This window comes from Carassius gibelio, chromosome B10 (genome assembly GCF_023724105.1).
Source record: "Carassius gibelio isolate Cgi1373 ecotype wild population from Czech Republic chromosome B10, carGib1.2-hapl.c, whole genome shotgun sequence".
In the NCBI taxonomy this organism is placed as follows: domain Eukaryota; kingdom Metazoa; phylum Chordata; class Actinopteri; order Cypriniformes; family Cyprinidae; genus Carassius; species Carassius gibelio.
Genome location: NC_068405.1, coordinates 22746473 through 22762754, shown reverse-complemented (window position 1 = coordinate 22762754; position 16282 = coordinate 22746473). Strand labels below are relative to the sequence as shown.

The window sequence follows — 16282 nt, the reverse complement described above, 5'->3', positions numbered from 1 at the left end:
CATCGACCTTTACCGGGAGTTCCCCAAGTGCAGTATGGGATATGTAGTGCAAGTACGCGGTTGAAAACGTAATGAAAGCACCGGAAAAGCAAGAGATCTTGACAAATAATTTATTTTGTTTCAATATAAAAACTCAATTTCTTTTTTAAACAAAATTGAAAATTCATTTAAAAAGACAAAAAAAGTGGAAAAATCCTGCAACATTGTTCTGTTCTTCCATTTCCTCATCTCTCTGATCAGTAGAGCATAAAAGCATAACAGGTAATTGCTACAGATCAATATAAATTTTAAAAAGATCACATTAAGAAAACAGCAATGTTAAATAAAGAATAAATAGTCACACAGCATAAATCACTGACAAAACCTCAGATGATGTCACTTCTGCGGCATGCGGTAAACTTTCAGGTTCGAGCACAACCAGGTAGATCAGTCAAGCGTTCCTCGAGGGTCAAAGGGCCTCTGGCTCATTCAGTTACAACTAAAACATAACCTTCAAAAACCCTTTTACAAAAACCTCAAAAAACCCTGTGCTCTCATAACCTCTTTTCAGATTTGGCCAGCAGTTCAATCATATTCCAAAGCTGAAAAATTCAATATTTACAAGTAAATTAATGCATATTAGAACAAAAACACTGTACTTCCAACCCCATACTCTTTTCAAAGCCTTAAGTGAAGACGACAAATGGAGGACAGCATCTCTAGTGAAACACCAGTGTGCAATTTTCGGACGTCTTAAATCCAGTGATAAGGTGGGTGCATTCCACATCAGTTTTAACATAAAACAGGGAAGTAGAAATTGAACGGATGAGATAAAAAGGAATATTCCCACTTAATATGTTAGCGCTTCATGTTTTGGTGGCCAATGGAAAGATCACTCTGATTTCTTGTGAAGGTAGTTTCCATTCTGAAAAACCTTGGGTAGCCTCTTGCCCTTGGTGTAGGCGTGATAGTAGAAGTTGAGGAACAGGACCAGGAAGATCAGCCCATATGAACCGATGATGTAGACAAACACAGGAAACTGGTAAGGGCAGTCCTTCAGGAAGAAGTACTGGCCAATGTGAACAGTGACCAGCACAAACTGAACCTAAAACAAACAGAAAGGGTCAAGTTAGAACCAGTTTAGAGCTCAAACATCAAAAAGCCTGGATTTCGACAAACGACACTGGGGATGGTAGAGAAGCTGGTAACTTACCAGCTGGATGGTGGTCATATACTTTTTCCACCACAGGTACTTCTGATAGGCGGGTCCCAGCGCGGAGAGAGCATAGTAGGTGTACATTATGACATGAACGATGCAGTTCAGCAGAGCATGGAAGGTTCCCAGACCACCTAAGAAAGCAAAACATACCATTAGCACTTAACAGTATTCATTAAAGGAATTATTTAACCCAAATATGAGAAATTAAATGCATAGACATTTTATGCTTTGCATACAAGTAAAGTGGGGGCTACAGCTGTAAAGCAACTATTTTAGCATCTACATGCACTTATTTATTATATTTTTTTTATGGTGAATTTAAAGGTATCGTTCAACCTCCATTGAAAGGCAACCAAAACTCGGATCCAAAAAGGTCATAAATCCATCTGAAATTAATCAAGTGGTTTAAAACCTTACATTAAATTGAACCACTTCACAGAATTTTGAACAGACCATTTCATTGGGAGTTATTTTACAATTCCTTCATTGGACGTTTTGGTCATCTGGACTTTCAATGGCGGGACCGAAACCTCTCGGTTTACCCAAAGTCTGTGGTTTTGGAATGAGACCACTGTCATTTTTGGTTGAATGATCCATTATACTTTACCTGCGGCGAATCTGACTCCAAACCACCAGGTAAAGGGCATGATGGAGTGATGGAATACATGAAGGAAAGTAACCTGACTGTTCTTTTTCCTCAGGACAAAGAAAATCTGTGATGGGATAGCATAAGAGGATCAGCATTGATCATCCATCATAAAAGACCTAATGTTTATGCTCTGAATACAAAAAAAAAAAAAAAACCCACTTACAGTGTCAAGCATCTCAATGAACTTGGAGAAATAGTACAGCCAGCAGGTCCATGCCATCTACAAGGAAACAAGAATAAGGAAGTGTCAAGTTGTAGCACGCGTCATTGGCAACAACTGAACAATCACAAGAATGTGCTCCATTCACATACCCTGAGAGCCTGAGGAGAACTGCTATAATCCACGAGGTCACACCTAAAGGTGTAGCCGGTCGCCCAGCCTGACATGAGAAACTGTAAAAGGAAGACAAGACATTTTGATAAACATAACAATAGAGAGAGAGAAACACTAGAAACTCATGATGAAACATGTTCAAGAACCTCGTAAATCAAGTAGATGGAGAACGCAACAATGCTGAAGTTATAGATAACCATTGGACGCTTGAGGTCGAAGGGCTTGCGGTTTTCCATCAGCCGAGGCCCCAGAAACGTCACAAAGTAGATGTAAGCACTGACGATGAATGTTTGAGGAAATGGAGTGGCCATAAGCAGCCAGTTCTCCGTCCGTGGATCTATAAGCGAGACAAAAAAGATGTTTTATTTCACAGCTAATTACAGAAACCCTCCAGACACAGATGTGCTTATGATGCAAACTCACCTCCTTCCTTAATCCACTCATCATAGAGCAGAACAGCTCTTGAGGTCAGTGTGCTGTTGAAAGCCATATCTAAGGAGTCTTGAGGTTTCCCTTCTGGTGGACAAAAAGGGGACCAAATTACTAACGAGATATTTAAATAAGCTTATTTGTAAACCAAAATAACCCTGCTAATGCGTTCAAGCTCTAATGTAGCATAACTTTCCTCTTCTCAGTGCAAACACGGTTACAATTCAACCCTGTGCCATAAAACGTCCAATCGCTAAAGAAGGTTTACAGATGCCTTCCCAAAACTCTCATATGAAGTACTAGTGATGCCACTCCCAAAAAGACTAACCCATCCAAACCACTCCCAAACACAACTGGAAAGACGTGAAACCCCTGTAGATTCCAGATGATTGCACTCATGATCAGCATTTGAACTTAAAATTGTAGATTAAACGTTATAAAAGCGCTAAACGTGTTCACAAACAGCCAGGTCTACTTAAACGGGAATTCTTGAAATGGAATAAATACGAATCCTAAAATTGGTTTAATTTAAAAAGTAAAACCCCAAACCTTAAAACCCGAAGCTGCGCTCCCTCCACGCTCTCCCTTGTTCTCTCAGCTGCTAGTATATCAATAGCATGACAAAACTGGAGCACTTATACACCTGTAAGCGTGGCTCCTCCCACAATTATTCATATATGGAGATTCCGTCGCATGAAACTTCCGGAATTTAGGTCGAAACTTTCAGGCTCGCGCTCATTGGCGTTTCCACGGCGACCTGTATGAAAATATGAGCGGAACGCTGTACAAATGTCACCAGCAGGTGTGTGACATTATATTTGAACCCCGCTTAATGCTTCAAAACTGAAAAATCAAAACATGCTGAGTGAAGATGTTTTCAAGGTGAACTTAAAGAAAATGAATATTTTTTTCACCTCAGAATCAACAGAAAAATGGCACTAGTTTTGTCACACTTGTAATATTTCCATGATTTATATTATATAATGTCAAGACTTTAGGCTATGTCACCCTGGACCACAAAACCAGTCATAAGGGTCAATCTTTTGAAACTGAGATGTATACATCAATCTCTACCGTCCTATCATAGTATCGGACAATATTTAGACGAGATACAATTTGAAAATTTAGAAACTGAGGGTGCAAAAATTTAGTAAATACAAATATTGAGAATATAGTTTTTAAAGTTGTACAAGTGAAGTAAGCACTGGATATTACTAATAAAAAAAAAAAAACGGATTTACCCAACAGATAATACAAAAAGACAGATTATTGAAAAATGATTGAATACTTATCATTTATAAAATATAAAAAATATTTTAAATATTATAATATATGAAATTATAATATATAATATAATTTTATATAATATATAAAAATATTTTAAAATCAGCATTGAGATTAATCAAGCAGATTAATGAGAAATGCAGAATAAATCTTTGCAATAGATTAAACATTATAATTGATTTATTGTTTATTTTTACTTTGATGTGAAATGTTTGTGTGTGATTCAGTCTTCACCTTGGTTTCAGTTTCAGGGCTGGGTCACCCCATCAGTGCAGACCATTAGATGTCTGAATGAACTGAGGGGTTCTGCTGCTTTCAGAGTCATTATGGGACAAAAGAAGAGTCGTACATCGTTGGGCTGGAATAATAAAACTGTGCTATGAGTGGAAAAAGAGGGGTGTACAGTATGTTAACCAGAGAAAATGAGTGAAAATACAGGCCTAGTGATCGCAGTGTTTCTATATGACTTCATAATATTGGTCATCATAATTAGTATGTGCATTATGAAAACCAATGTTTTTAAATTGCATGTTGTGAAGGAATGTTTCTATTAAACTCCTGCCTTTAAATTTTATTGAATAATTATTGCATACAAAAACAAAAATTCAAGATAATCAAATGCATGAAATAATTTAAAAACAAAATGCAAATGCAGAATAAACACAATATCCTTTTAAATTTGGGGTCTTAGCATGTTTTGATGAAGGTGTTGAGCAACACAACAGCCTCTGAAACCCTGAACATACCTGAGCTGTGACAAAAATTTCAGCCCAGACAGATTTTTTTTTTTTTCAGAAAAAAATGCCATTGTGACAAATCACAGGAACTGTATTTCAGATGCCTCTTCCTACATATTTTATCCTCAGTTTCTATAAAGTAAGTTAAATAGGCTAATTTGCATAATTATTCAAGCCAGACAAGCGGAAGATAAGCAAATGAGGTTCTAAAATTGGCATTACTTCTGAAAAAAAAAAAACTTGTATTAGTGCATGTTGTGTGGAGATTATTTTTCTCAAATTTGCTAGTTTGTGTTGTCGCATTATACAAAAACTTACGGACTTTGCTCATACATTGGTATTCAGCTTCCTTTTTCTACTTTACACTTGTGGTATTCCTGGTCAAAAATGGCTGCTCTACAAAAAAGTGCTTATAATTTTTTTGTTTTGCTATATTATTACCAAATAATGGTATTCAATCTTTATATCGACTTGTTTTCTCTTAGTCAGCACAGGTTTTCTATTTCTTTTTTGTAACTGATTGATCATAGGCCTAATTTATCTGAGCTTATGCTCAGCTTTTGAGAGAACATTGCACAAATTACACACAATTAATACATTTTTTTTGTATTTTTTGCACAATCTCAGCTCAATGAGGCCTATCAGTTCCAAAAACACATAAAAAACCTGTGCTAACTAAAAGTAAACAATTGAACGAAAAGTTTGAATTCAAGATTTGGTAATAATACAATAATTGGTCATTTACAATGAATTTGAGGTCATTTTTGGCTAGGAATACTAAATCTTCAATGTGACATCAAGAACATTTTAACTCCAAAGAATCACATAGCTTAATGTTAGAACCCAATACAGCCAAAAAACAGTTGTTGATGGAACATTTCTTTCCACAGATCAAGTCTGTTCACTTCAGAAATGACAGCAACACAAAAAATGTTGTGATAGAGTAGATAAATTCCATTTTGAAGGGCTCATCTGAATGAAGTAGTTACAGAAACTTGGGTGTTGCTGTTCTTACTCAGTGAAACCGGCTAGTCGAGCTCTGGCAGAACGGCGCCAGAATCATCACGAAGTGCCTGGGTCCTGCACATATCCTCAGACTATTGTCTTATTGTCTAGTATCGGGCTTTTCGATCAGAGGTCCATGGAGATTATATATACACAACAAAGACCTAGGCATAAAATATCTACAATTTTATTTTATTTGCATGACATTTCTAAATCTGTATTAGTGGTGGTTCCAGACTCTCCAAAGGTTGAAAACCAAGAAATAAAAAGGTAAATATCAAAGTAAATCAAATCAAGTTAACACAAAAAAATCAGTCGTTCGCAAAATTCGATGTTACTTTCTATTTCATTATAATTATTTGTGAAATATATACATTTCTTAGTGAAAATTATTTTTCAGTGTATAATAAAGTTTCTGGACTAAATTCACTGGGTTAATGAGTGTTATTAATTGTCAGTCTTATTACCCTATGTCTATGCTCCAGTTGTATCATCCTACTCCATATTGTAAATTATAATAATACAAATAAAACAAGCAAATTATTATGTATTTACGTGTACTTCACATCTCTCAGGGGTTGACATTCAGTTTAAAATAACATACAAAAAAGCATTAGTTAGTACAAACACTGGCAGTTGCGACATCGCAAAAAAATTAGAAATATGTACCCAAGAAATCAGGTTCAGCGGGTAAAGTTGAATAACTTTGGCTTGTTTTGTGACACCATGTTAAACACAATAATGTACAGGAATATGTTAAGTAATTCGAGGATACATCACTGAAAGCGCTATGTAGCCATTTAGAGTTTTTAGATGGACTTTCACTTAGTTATTATGAATATGAACTAGTCAGAGGTAAACATTAAAGAAATGAATGTTTACATTAAGACAGAGATTTTGTGATTTCTCTAGTGTAAAGTTTTCTGTACTAGAAACAGAACCAAAGATTATGTTGTTGACTAAACTCAGATGGCCTGGATAAGTGAGCATCTTCACTTTAACACTTCTCACATGCCTCAAATACCATAGGTTCAGTCTTAACCAATCAGCAAAGAGCAGATTTCTTTGCCACATTTAGAAGTGTATAAAAAGAGCTAAAGAGCATATACAAGCAATCAGAACACTGAGTAATATAGGAAATGAATCATCAAAGGAGCATCAGATAAATGCAGTGCTGTTACATACCATAGATTTCCTGCGATGCTGAAATGATTCGGTCTTATCAATGTCTAATGCCTCAGAATGATAACACTGGCGATCAGTTTATATTGGTTTAGGTAGTGATAAACTTCTTAAACTTACAGAAATTATCAGTTTCTTAGACTCAAGACGAGCATCTTGAAATTTACCTAATAAATTAATTGTCTGGGTAAACACATTGTACATCACTCCATATATTGTGTTATGTAACATTATATAACGTTTTTTTTTTTTGCATATTAAAGAGATAGTTCACCCTTAAAAGGAAAATGTGTCATCATTTATTCACCATGAAGTTCTTTTCAACCTATTATGGATTTCTAAACGTAAAAGATTATATTTTTGTAAGAATGTTGGTAACCAAACTGTTTTTTTTCCCATACTATAGAAGGCAGTGGTTTAGTTACCAACATTCTTCAAAATATCTTTTTTTGTGTGCTCAACAGAAACTTAACAGGTTTAAAACAACTTGAAGATGAACTATTTCTTTAAAGTCTAACTTGATTTTTCTGAATTTAGTTTGAGCAGAATTTGCTGCCATTATCAGGGTGTTCTGAGCGGTTGCCGAGACATTATTGTTATGCGGTTGTTAAGGTGTGTTCATTTCCTTAGAACTGAAGTTTATTCCTGCCCTGTCTCATTATGTCCACTAGAGCTCTCCAAACACAAGGTTTTCCTGAGCTCCACATCATGCAGGGAACTGGCTTTATTTGCTGTTCCATAATCAGCCCATAATGCTGTCCTAGACACTCACTCACTGTCTGGGAATGTGAAGCTGCACTTTATACCTGACAGTTATTCCTACCAGCTCTCTTTTGAGTCAGGATTACATTCATTGTGTGCTCTTCATCTAATAAAATTGATATATATGATAATTTACACTCAATATGTTATTGCATACTTTTATAATGTACTACATTACTGAAGTATAAATATATGCCACCTAACTTTATTTACACACCTGTTGCTACAGAAAATGCTGATATTTTTGTCTTTTTTTTTTAAATTCTTTTTAAATATTATTATTTGGGTTTATTTTTATTTCAGTTTTATAATAGTTTAGTTATTAGTTATAGTTTAGTTTAGTTATAGTTAAGTAATGTTTTAGTTATTTACAGTTATTACCTCTAGAGATTAATTTTTGACAGTTAGTTTTCTTATATGTATTTGATCATGTATTCATTTTATTTTATTCTAGTATTATCATTTATATCCCACTATAGTTTTGGTTAAAATTAGTAATTATTGATGATCCTGGGAACAGGTCAGAACATGTTAAATTCGCCTGCATCCCATAGTGTCACCACTGGGCAGCACCAAAACTCTGTGTTGCCTGGCAACCTGATAATGACATGCGAATATCCAACATCTCATTCACCTAAGCTCAGAATCAGACATTTATGGACAAAAAGCACTAGAAAGAGATTGTGTGAATGACTCATGGGACGTTTTTGGTCATCCGAAATCTTTCCCACATCCTCCCAAACTCCTGTAGTTCTATTCCATGCCATTTTTCCATCCCATTTCATCATAATCACTCATCCTCTATAGAAAAGACTGGCATGGCATTGACAGATCCATCCCAAAACAATCATCTTTCTCTGAGTGTCCCTGGTCGGCTGTTTTCCGGTTCACAACTGCAGCAGCATGCCGTCCCATTAACCCTGCAGAGATCCCGCTGTGTTCAGAATGACTGTATTACCCACAATGCACCTGTAACGTAGCACCCACAGGACATAGAGACACAAACAGAACTCTGCAGCCCATATACAATGAATCACAGTCAGAGAAGCCACATATCCCAGAATACATCACTGTCCAATAGCAGTTTCTCATATCAGAGATGCACTAGAGGACACTCATGTCCTCTAATGAGCCTTTATTCAGATTACACATGCCTGGATCTATGGATACGGACTTCAGCCGTGCTCACTGTCCCGGGACATCAGGACTGAGACATTATTGAACAGTATAAACACTCTGATCTGAGTCCAAATTAAAGGTAGCATCTAAATGTTCATTTTAGGAACCAGAAATTTACTGACTAAATAAACTGACATTTGAGGAGCAATATTAAACAAGGTGCATCGTGGGATGCTTTTTAAACACTACTGAAGAAGTTCACATGCCTGCTGGACATTTGATGATGCTTGCTCACTGTCTGCTTCAAAATGACGGAGAAATGTGTGTATATGTTAATCATCAGATAAGCATGTTTTGTGCTGTAAAGAAAGACACATGCAAACCAGTGTTGTTATTGTTAATTACAATTAAATCACCATTTTCTTTGTTACAATAAGGCTGAAATGAAATAAAACTGAAATATTAGATGAGAAATTTAAAAACATTAGAAATAGCATTTAATAAAATTATTAAAACAAACTAAAAATAAATCGAAAATCAGAAAATAAAGGATTAATACATTAAAGAAAATTTATAAATGTGAATAATATTAATAAATATTATAAATAGAATTTAAATAATACAAAACATTTCAATCAGTTCAGCAGATCAAAAAATATTCATGAGAAGTGTTGGCAAATTCAGCCTGTCCTGTGTATTTCTTAATGAAATAATGCAAAAAAAAAAAAAAAGAAATGCTGCGCCCTTGCTGCAGATTTATCTTTCCGTGCAGGTTTTACTCAATGATACGATGTGATTTTCCATGTTCTGATGCATTAGTCTCTCTGGAGTCCAGCGTCAGTCCCCGAGGATCGCAGCAGATGCTTCTAGACATCTCTGTTTTGGTACCTACATCTGTTTCATTAATCTTGCATTATTTTATTGTTCGTCACTTTAGTGACAATTTGTGTTTGTTTACAGGTATAGAAAAAAAATTAATTCAGTACATCAAGTTTTCTTCCTTCCAACTCCGACTAGTTTCTTTTGCAAGTTTGCTTTGAGATAGATGCTGCACTAAAATGATTGTTAATGATAGTGTGTGCAATAATTTGGTTAATTATGTCTGTCATTTGACATATTTGAAAATATTGATGCAGTGGTCTCTTAAAGGAATAGTTGAAAATGTACACCTTGGTCGATCCAAGACATAGATGAGTTTGTTTTTTCATCAGAACAGATTTGGAGAAATTCAACATTACATCACTTGCTCAGTAATGCTCTACAGTGAATGGGTGCCGTCAGAATGAGAGTCCAAACAGCTGATAATAACATCACAATAATTCACAAGCAAAACATACGACTCCAGTCCAACAATTAACATCTTCCACATGATCCATTAACATCATCCATATTCACAAAACTTCCTAAGGCTAAAAGTAGCTCAAAACTTTAGGAGAAAATCTTAAAAGGCACATCATTAAAACAAAAAATACGATTTCACATATCACACATAAACACGCGTGGAAAACGTAATTAGAACTAGCTACTAAATTAGTTAAAAATGCCTATCCATATACAGCTATGAATCGCGATCCCCAAACTGACTCAAATGATTCGCGAACCCGCTTTGAACTCCCGAATTGATTCAAATGATTCGCGATCCCGCTCCGAACTCCCGAACTGACTCAAATGATTCGCGAAACCGCTACGAACTCTCGAACTGATTCGAATGATCCGAGTAGACGCTCCGAACTCCCGAACTGACCCAAATGATTCGCGAACCCCCTACGAACTCCCGAACTCACTCAAATGATTCGCGATCCCCAATCTGACTCAAATGATTCGCGAACCCCAAACTGACTCAAATGATTCGCGAACCTGCCCCAAACTTCCAAACTGACTCAAATGATTCGCGAACCCACTCCGAACTCCCGAACTGACTCAAATGATTCGCGAACACACTCCGAACTCCCGAACTGACTTTAATGATTCGCGAACCACAAACTGATTAAAATGGTTCGACAACCTACTCCAAACTTCCAAACTGACTCATGATTCGTGAACCAGCTCCGAACTCCCGAACTGACTCAAATGATTCACACTCCGAATTCCCAAACTGACTCCAATGGGTCGCGAAACCGCTACGAACTCCCGAAATGATTCAAATGAGTCGCGAACCCGCTCAGAACTCCCGAACTGATTCAAATGATTCGCAAACCCCAAACTGACTCTAATGATTCGTGAACCCTCTCCGAACTCCCGAACGGACTCAAATGATTCGTGCTCCGAACTCCCGAATTGACTCAAATGATTCGCGTTTTGAAACTCCAAACTGACTCAAATGATTCGCGAACCCGCTCCGAAACTCCCGAACTGACTCAAATGATTTGCGAACCTGCTCCGAACTCCCAAACTGACTGAAATGATTTGCAAACCCGCTTTGAACTCCCAAACTACCTCAAATGATGTTCCCATCCAAATCAAATGACCCCGCCAGCACTACTATTGGCTTAGTTCTCTAATTTTATAACATTTACTGAAATTAAGGTATGAAAAGTATGTTGTTAACAAATAAAATATCAATATTTCCATTTTGAATTGCTTTCCACATCGAAACATCCACGAACATAACCAGGTGACCAGATCACTCTCTCACTATCTGATTGCTCTAGTTTTTGTCCACTCATCATCATCATCCATTCTTTAATGTTCCCATTAATGCGCTTTTATGCGGTCTATACAAACACAAAGTAAAACAAAGTAATTTTAAAACATTATTTCGATTGAGGCAGACCAGCACAAACTGAACATTGTATATCACAAGGATTTCTGAAATAAATAACAAAACACCTGAATAGTATATTCGGAATCAAAAACTAAAGTGGCTTCTGCATCATAAAAGCTGTTGTGTTGAGCCCTTAAAAGTGTTCCTTTCACAGCTTAAGTATGAAAACTATCAACAATGGACAAAATAAGACAGAACTGTCAGGCGTGAAGAGAGAGGACTCAAACGAAGACGATAGGTGAAACAATTTATTTGGTACAACCGTGAAACCAAAAATAATCCAATGTGTGAAGAACAAAAACCCAAGTGTAACAACGGAGACCACCGAGAGCAATGACAGCTGACACAGACAACAGGGAAGCCGATGAAGCACCCTATATATATATGCTGTTTATAAATTAAATCTATGTTATCATGCTAAGGAGCTGACTGAAAGCCGGCGACTCCACAGTAGAGACAGGCTGCATGTTTTCAACAGTTTCACCTGTATGAGAAAAACATACAGAGAATCACTTTGCTGTAGACCCATTCCACATAACAATATTCATTAAAGCTGTAAGTTAACACGTAGAAGCTTGCTGCATGAATCAGTGAGTAGGCTACAGTTTACAAATCCATGGGAACCGATTGTGAAAGTGTGCGCGCAGATTATGAATTCACGGGTACACATTCAAAAACCGGTCGAGGGTACGGTTTACAAAATCTGAGCGCACAGATTGGAAATTCGTGGGCTGGGATAGGACATTCAAACCAGAAAGACACAGCTTACATTTTACTAAAAGGGTTTTGTCTTTATGCTCAACTAAAGTGAAATAATGAGCATATTTTCACTTTGAGAAACTCGTGTTGCTCTCGCCTTGACTCGCCATGACCATGACTGCCGCACATACTTGAATAAACGGAATCACGCCCACACATAGACAGTAAAAGAAATGGACACAGCCGACCCCATTGGAACTCAACTGAGACAATTGAAGCCCATTTTTAGCGTTTTTTAGCACTTCCGTTTCTGACGCGCAGACTCAAACGAAGCTTGAAGACGTCAGCAACCTGTCTGACATGTAAATGTTCTAGTAGCTGTGCGTGCAAACTGCCATCGTTAATCTTGCAGAGACGGCAAGCTTGAGCGGGGAGTTCTTTGGCGTGAGTGAGCAGGAGTAAGTATTCTGGTTAATTATTTTGTAAAGTATTTTAAAATGTAACGCCAGTACGCCATATTAAGTTAATTGCCTGCGAGCTTCTCCTCCTGTCTGTACGGTAATGCGACAGAGAGTCGAGTGGTTATGACGCAATCGTTAGCCTATTTTTTACAAAAACTGTTTATACAGGGCCATAATGTAACATAGAAGGTAATGGAGCCCTTTATACATTGTTGTGTATCTTTAGAAAGAAATAATGGACAAACGGAGTCTTTAAACGCCTCAGATGTAAAGTTATTCGCTGTCAAAGTGACGCCAAAATGAATGGGAGTCAATGGGAATGCTAACGCAAGTGAAGTTCTGCTACAAGATGGCAGCACGCAGCCGACTTGAACTTCCGGTCGACTTCCTTGCCACCTGCGCCCACAGTGCGTCTAAGTGGTTACAGTGGTTGGCATCCACCAATCCTACAATGAGTCTCTGCTGCAAACAGGTTAGGCTGCACTTCAGTCAAAATTAATTAATTTTTTAAAAAGTAACGGACAATGCACCATATGGTAACGGTAACAGAGTTAATTTATTTATAAAGTAATGCGTTAACAGTATAAGTTACTGTCAAAAGTAAATGCGTACAGTAACACTTAGAAAAAAGGGTTCATTGGTTCTATGTAGAACCATAGGGTTCGTGACGACGCCCTATTGGCCGCTGGGCGACGAGATTTGCGGCCGCCATCTTGAACCGGTTGTACTTCTAGTTTCGTTGTGTAGCAGCAGTTAAGATACCAGAGCACTGTGCAGCATTTTCCTGTTCTAATCGGCGGACCATCGCAAGTACGGCTCGGGATTACTTTTCACAAGTAAGATTTAACATTACTATTGTACTATTGGTTGTAGTTTGTCCTTAAATCCAGAGAATTGAGAAGGAGCAAGGATCTTTTATAGTACTGTACTGAAATCGTAGCTAGCTTACATTAGTTAGACTATGTATCTCAACTCAAGTGTTTCTCACATAACTTACTATTTAGATCAGAACGAAGTTCGAAAAAGCACTTGTTAAATGCACGAAAACTTACTTTTAGCGTTAGGTAACGTTTAGTGCCTATTATAAACACAATCCAATCTGAAATTAATACATACATTGTTCGACAGAACATAACAACTGTTATTTGTGTTTGCACACATGATTTTAGGAAGTAATGTATATTACTGTAAGGTTGCTTTGTTCATATTTTCTCTGTTCTGTAAAGTGTATTTGAGTACTGTGTAAAGCACTAAATGTATTATTTTTATTATTATTATAAGGTGCTGAGAGCTGCAGAGAGGATGATCCGCAAGCTTCAGCAATACAAGCTCCTCAGGTGTCAACAGTCACACACATTGTGCGGGAGGAGATTGGGACAGAGGATGTTTTCCTTCCTGGGGAGCACATTGAGGAGACCCAGTTTGGCATTGACAACCATCAGCCTGATATGTTGTCATTGGTTGTGTCTGTGTTTCTAAAGATTAGGCTCCACCATGTTGACAAACTCTACTCTCTTGAACTACAGAAAGGGAGCACGAGAAAGAAGCTCTGCAAAACAGTCCTCTTTCAGGGGGTTTTAGTGTGTGTGTGTGTGTGTGAGTGTATGAGAGAGAAAGAAAAGTGTGTGTGTGTGTGTGTGTGTGTGTGTTTGTGTGAGAGAGAGAGAGAGATGGAGAGAGAGGGAGAGAGGGAGAAGTGTGTGTGTGTTTGTTTGTGAGTGTGTGTGTGTGTGAGAGAGAGGGAGAGAGAGAACCAGAGAGAGTGTATATGTCACAAATTATAATAAATTGTTTCTTCAACTTATTAAAATATCTTATTTTACTGCAACTAACTGTTTCTGCTTCTTTATCATATTTATAGTGTGTGATTTATAAATATCCTACCTCACATATTTAGATTTTGGGCGTCTGGTCACTTATATATTATATCAGAATAAAATATGTAACTGTATGCCTATTATGAATATTAAAATACGCTGAACCATGTGTCCTGTATCATAGCTGCATGAATGACCTTTGCAGCAAAAAAAACTCGCGTCAAAATCAGTGAGGTATTCAGTGAGATATGATTAATTAAATGCGCTAACAGCTTATTGCACCTGGCAAACAAATTATACTGAGAGGAGCTGGCGACCGGTCCAAGATGGCGGCCCCACGGCTTGTTCGTGCCAATAGGCAGTAGCCGTTCCATGGGGCGTCTACCTATATATGTCTATGGTTCGCCAACTCCCGAACTGACTCAAATGATTCGCGAACCCGCTACGAACTCCCGAACTGATTAAAATGATTCGCGATCCTGCTCTGAACTCCCGAACTGACTCAAATGATTCGCGAACCCGCTACGAACTCCCGAACTGATTCAAATGATTCGCGACCCTGCTCTGAACTCCCGAACTGACTCAAATGATTCGGGAACCAGCTTACGAACTCCCGAACTGATTCAAATGATTTGCGATCCCGCTCCAAACTCTCGAACTGACTCAAATGATTAGCTTACCCGCTCCGAAGTCCCGAACTGATTCACATGATTCGCTAACCCGCTCCGAACTCTCGAACTGATGCAAATGATCCGCGGAGCAACTCCGAACTCCCAAATTGACTCAAATGATTCGCGATCCACAAACTGACTCAAATGATTCGCGATCCAGCTCCGAGCTCCCGAACTGATTAAAATGATTCACGCTCCGAACTCCTGAACTGACTCAAATGATTCGCGATCCCCAAACTGACTCTAATGATTATTTTACTCTTTAATTTACTATTAATTTATTATTCATTTTTGTCTATTCTGTATTATTCCACCATTTATATTACATATTCTTCTTGCTATTATTAACCTATTGTTGTTCAGTTATTTATTATGGTATTATTCATATTATACATATAATTTTATTCTATTATAAATCTATTATATCACATACCGGTATGTTATTGTACCGTTGTACTCGCTTTTTATATTATTCACTTTACTATAAGTTGTACTACATACACTTTTTAATATAACATATCACTTTTACTATATTTCTACTGTGCACTGTATCAGTGCATATTTTCATTTTCACTGGATCCATAGCCTCATCAGTTACATGTTATTATTTGTTGTGGAGTTCATCTGTAGGCTATAGTGCTATCAAAATGAAAAGCAGACTACAAGTGTGTGACTTTTTGATTTGTATTTACTTGTTTATTAAATTTTCTCAACGATAGTAAATTATTAGTGTTTAAAGATGTATTATTTAGAATTTATCCCAGTATTTCAAAGTGTTCTGAACTGAGACACAAAAAAGAGAGAGAAAAAAAAGAAAGAAAAATGTTGGGATTGAACACAGAGAAAGCAATAAAACAACTACATATCAAGTAATGTACATTCAAATTGCATTACATGAATATGTCACACTTATACTAAATTAACAGATCTGTAAACCGAAAAAAATCAACTAAATCAACTTGTAAGTGAGACAAATGTGAGCTTTCAATTAATAATTATCCAAACCTAACTAAATAACTGGAGGCAAAGTTTTTTTTTAACTGCACGTAGATCACAAACCTCTGAAATCGGTTGATAAATGTGAACGTTATCGTGTTTTAAAAAACAGTAAAACCGCAGCTCCCCCGTTTACTTTCATTTGTTTTAAGGCAGTCTTGCCCTCACTAACATG

The 16282-nt window shown here is 37.1% G+C and overlaps 1 protein-coding gene across 1 annotated transcript; it reads right to left on the bottom strand.

Annotated features, from left to right (window-relative positions):
• Positions 1–96: 96 nt before the first annotated feature.
• Positions 97–3266, bottom strand: LOC127966814 (elongation of very long chain fatty acids protein 7). Its single transcript, XM_052568089.1, has 8 exons — positions 3160–3266; positions 2605–2697; positions 2328–2518; positions 2160–2240; positions 2011–2067; positions 1806–1911; positions 1193–1329; positions 97–1084 (listed from the first exon to the last, which is right to left on the bottom strand). Exons 2-8 carry the CDS (start codon positions 2669–2671, stop codon positions 872–874), a joined length of 852 nt encoding a protein of 283 aa, XP_052424049.1. The 5' UTR covers positions 2672–2697; positions 3160–3266; the 3' UTR covers positions 97–871.
• Between the last annotated feature and the right edge of the window lie 13016 nt (positions 3267–16282).

What these genes read in the sequence shown, in the direction of transcription:
- LOC127966814 (XM_052568089.1), bottom strand. Translation starts at nt 2,671, where the DNA reads ATGGCTTTCAACAGCACACTGACCTCAAGAGCTGTTCTGCTCTATGAT. An exon ending in CCATCTACTTGATTTACGAG is followed by an intron (nt 2,241 to 2,327) that starts GTTCTTGAACAT and finishes TTCCTTTTACAG; the next exon opens with TTTCTCATGTCAGGCTGGGC. An exon ending in TGGAGTCAGATTCGCCGCAG is followed by an intron (nt 1,330 to 1,805) that starts GTAAAGTATAAT and finishes TTGCTTTCTTAG; the next exon opens with GTGGTCTGGGAACCTTCCAT.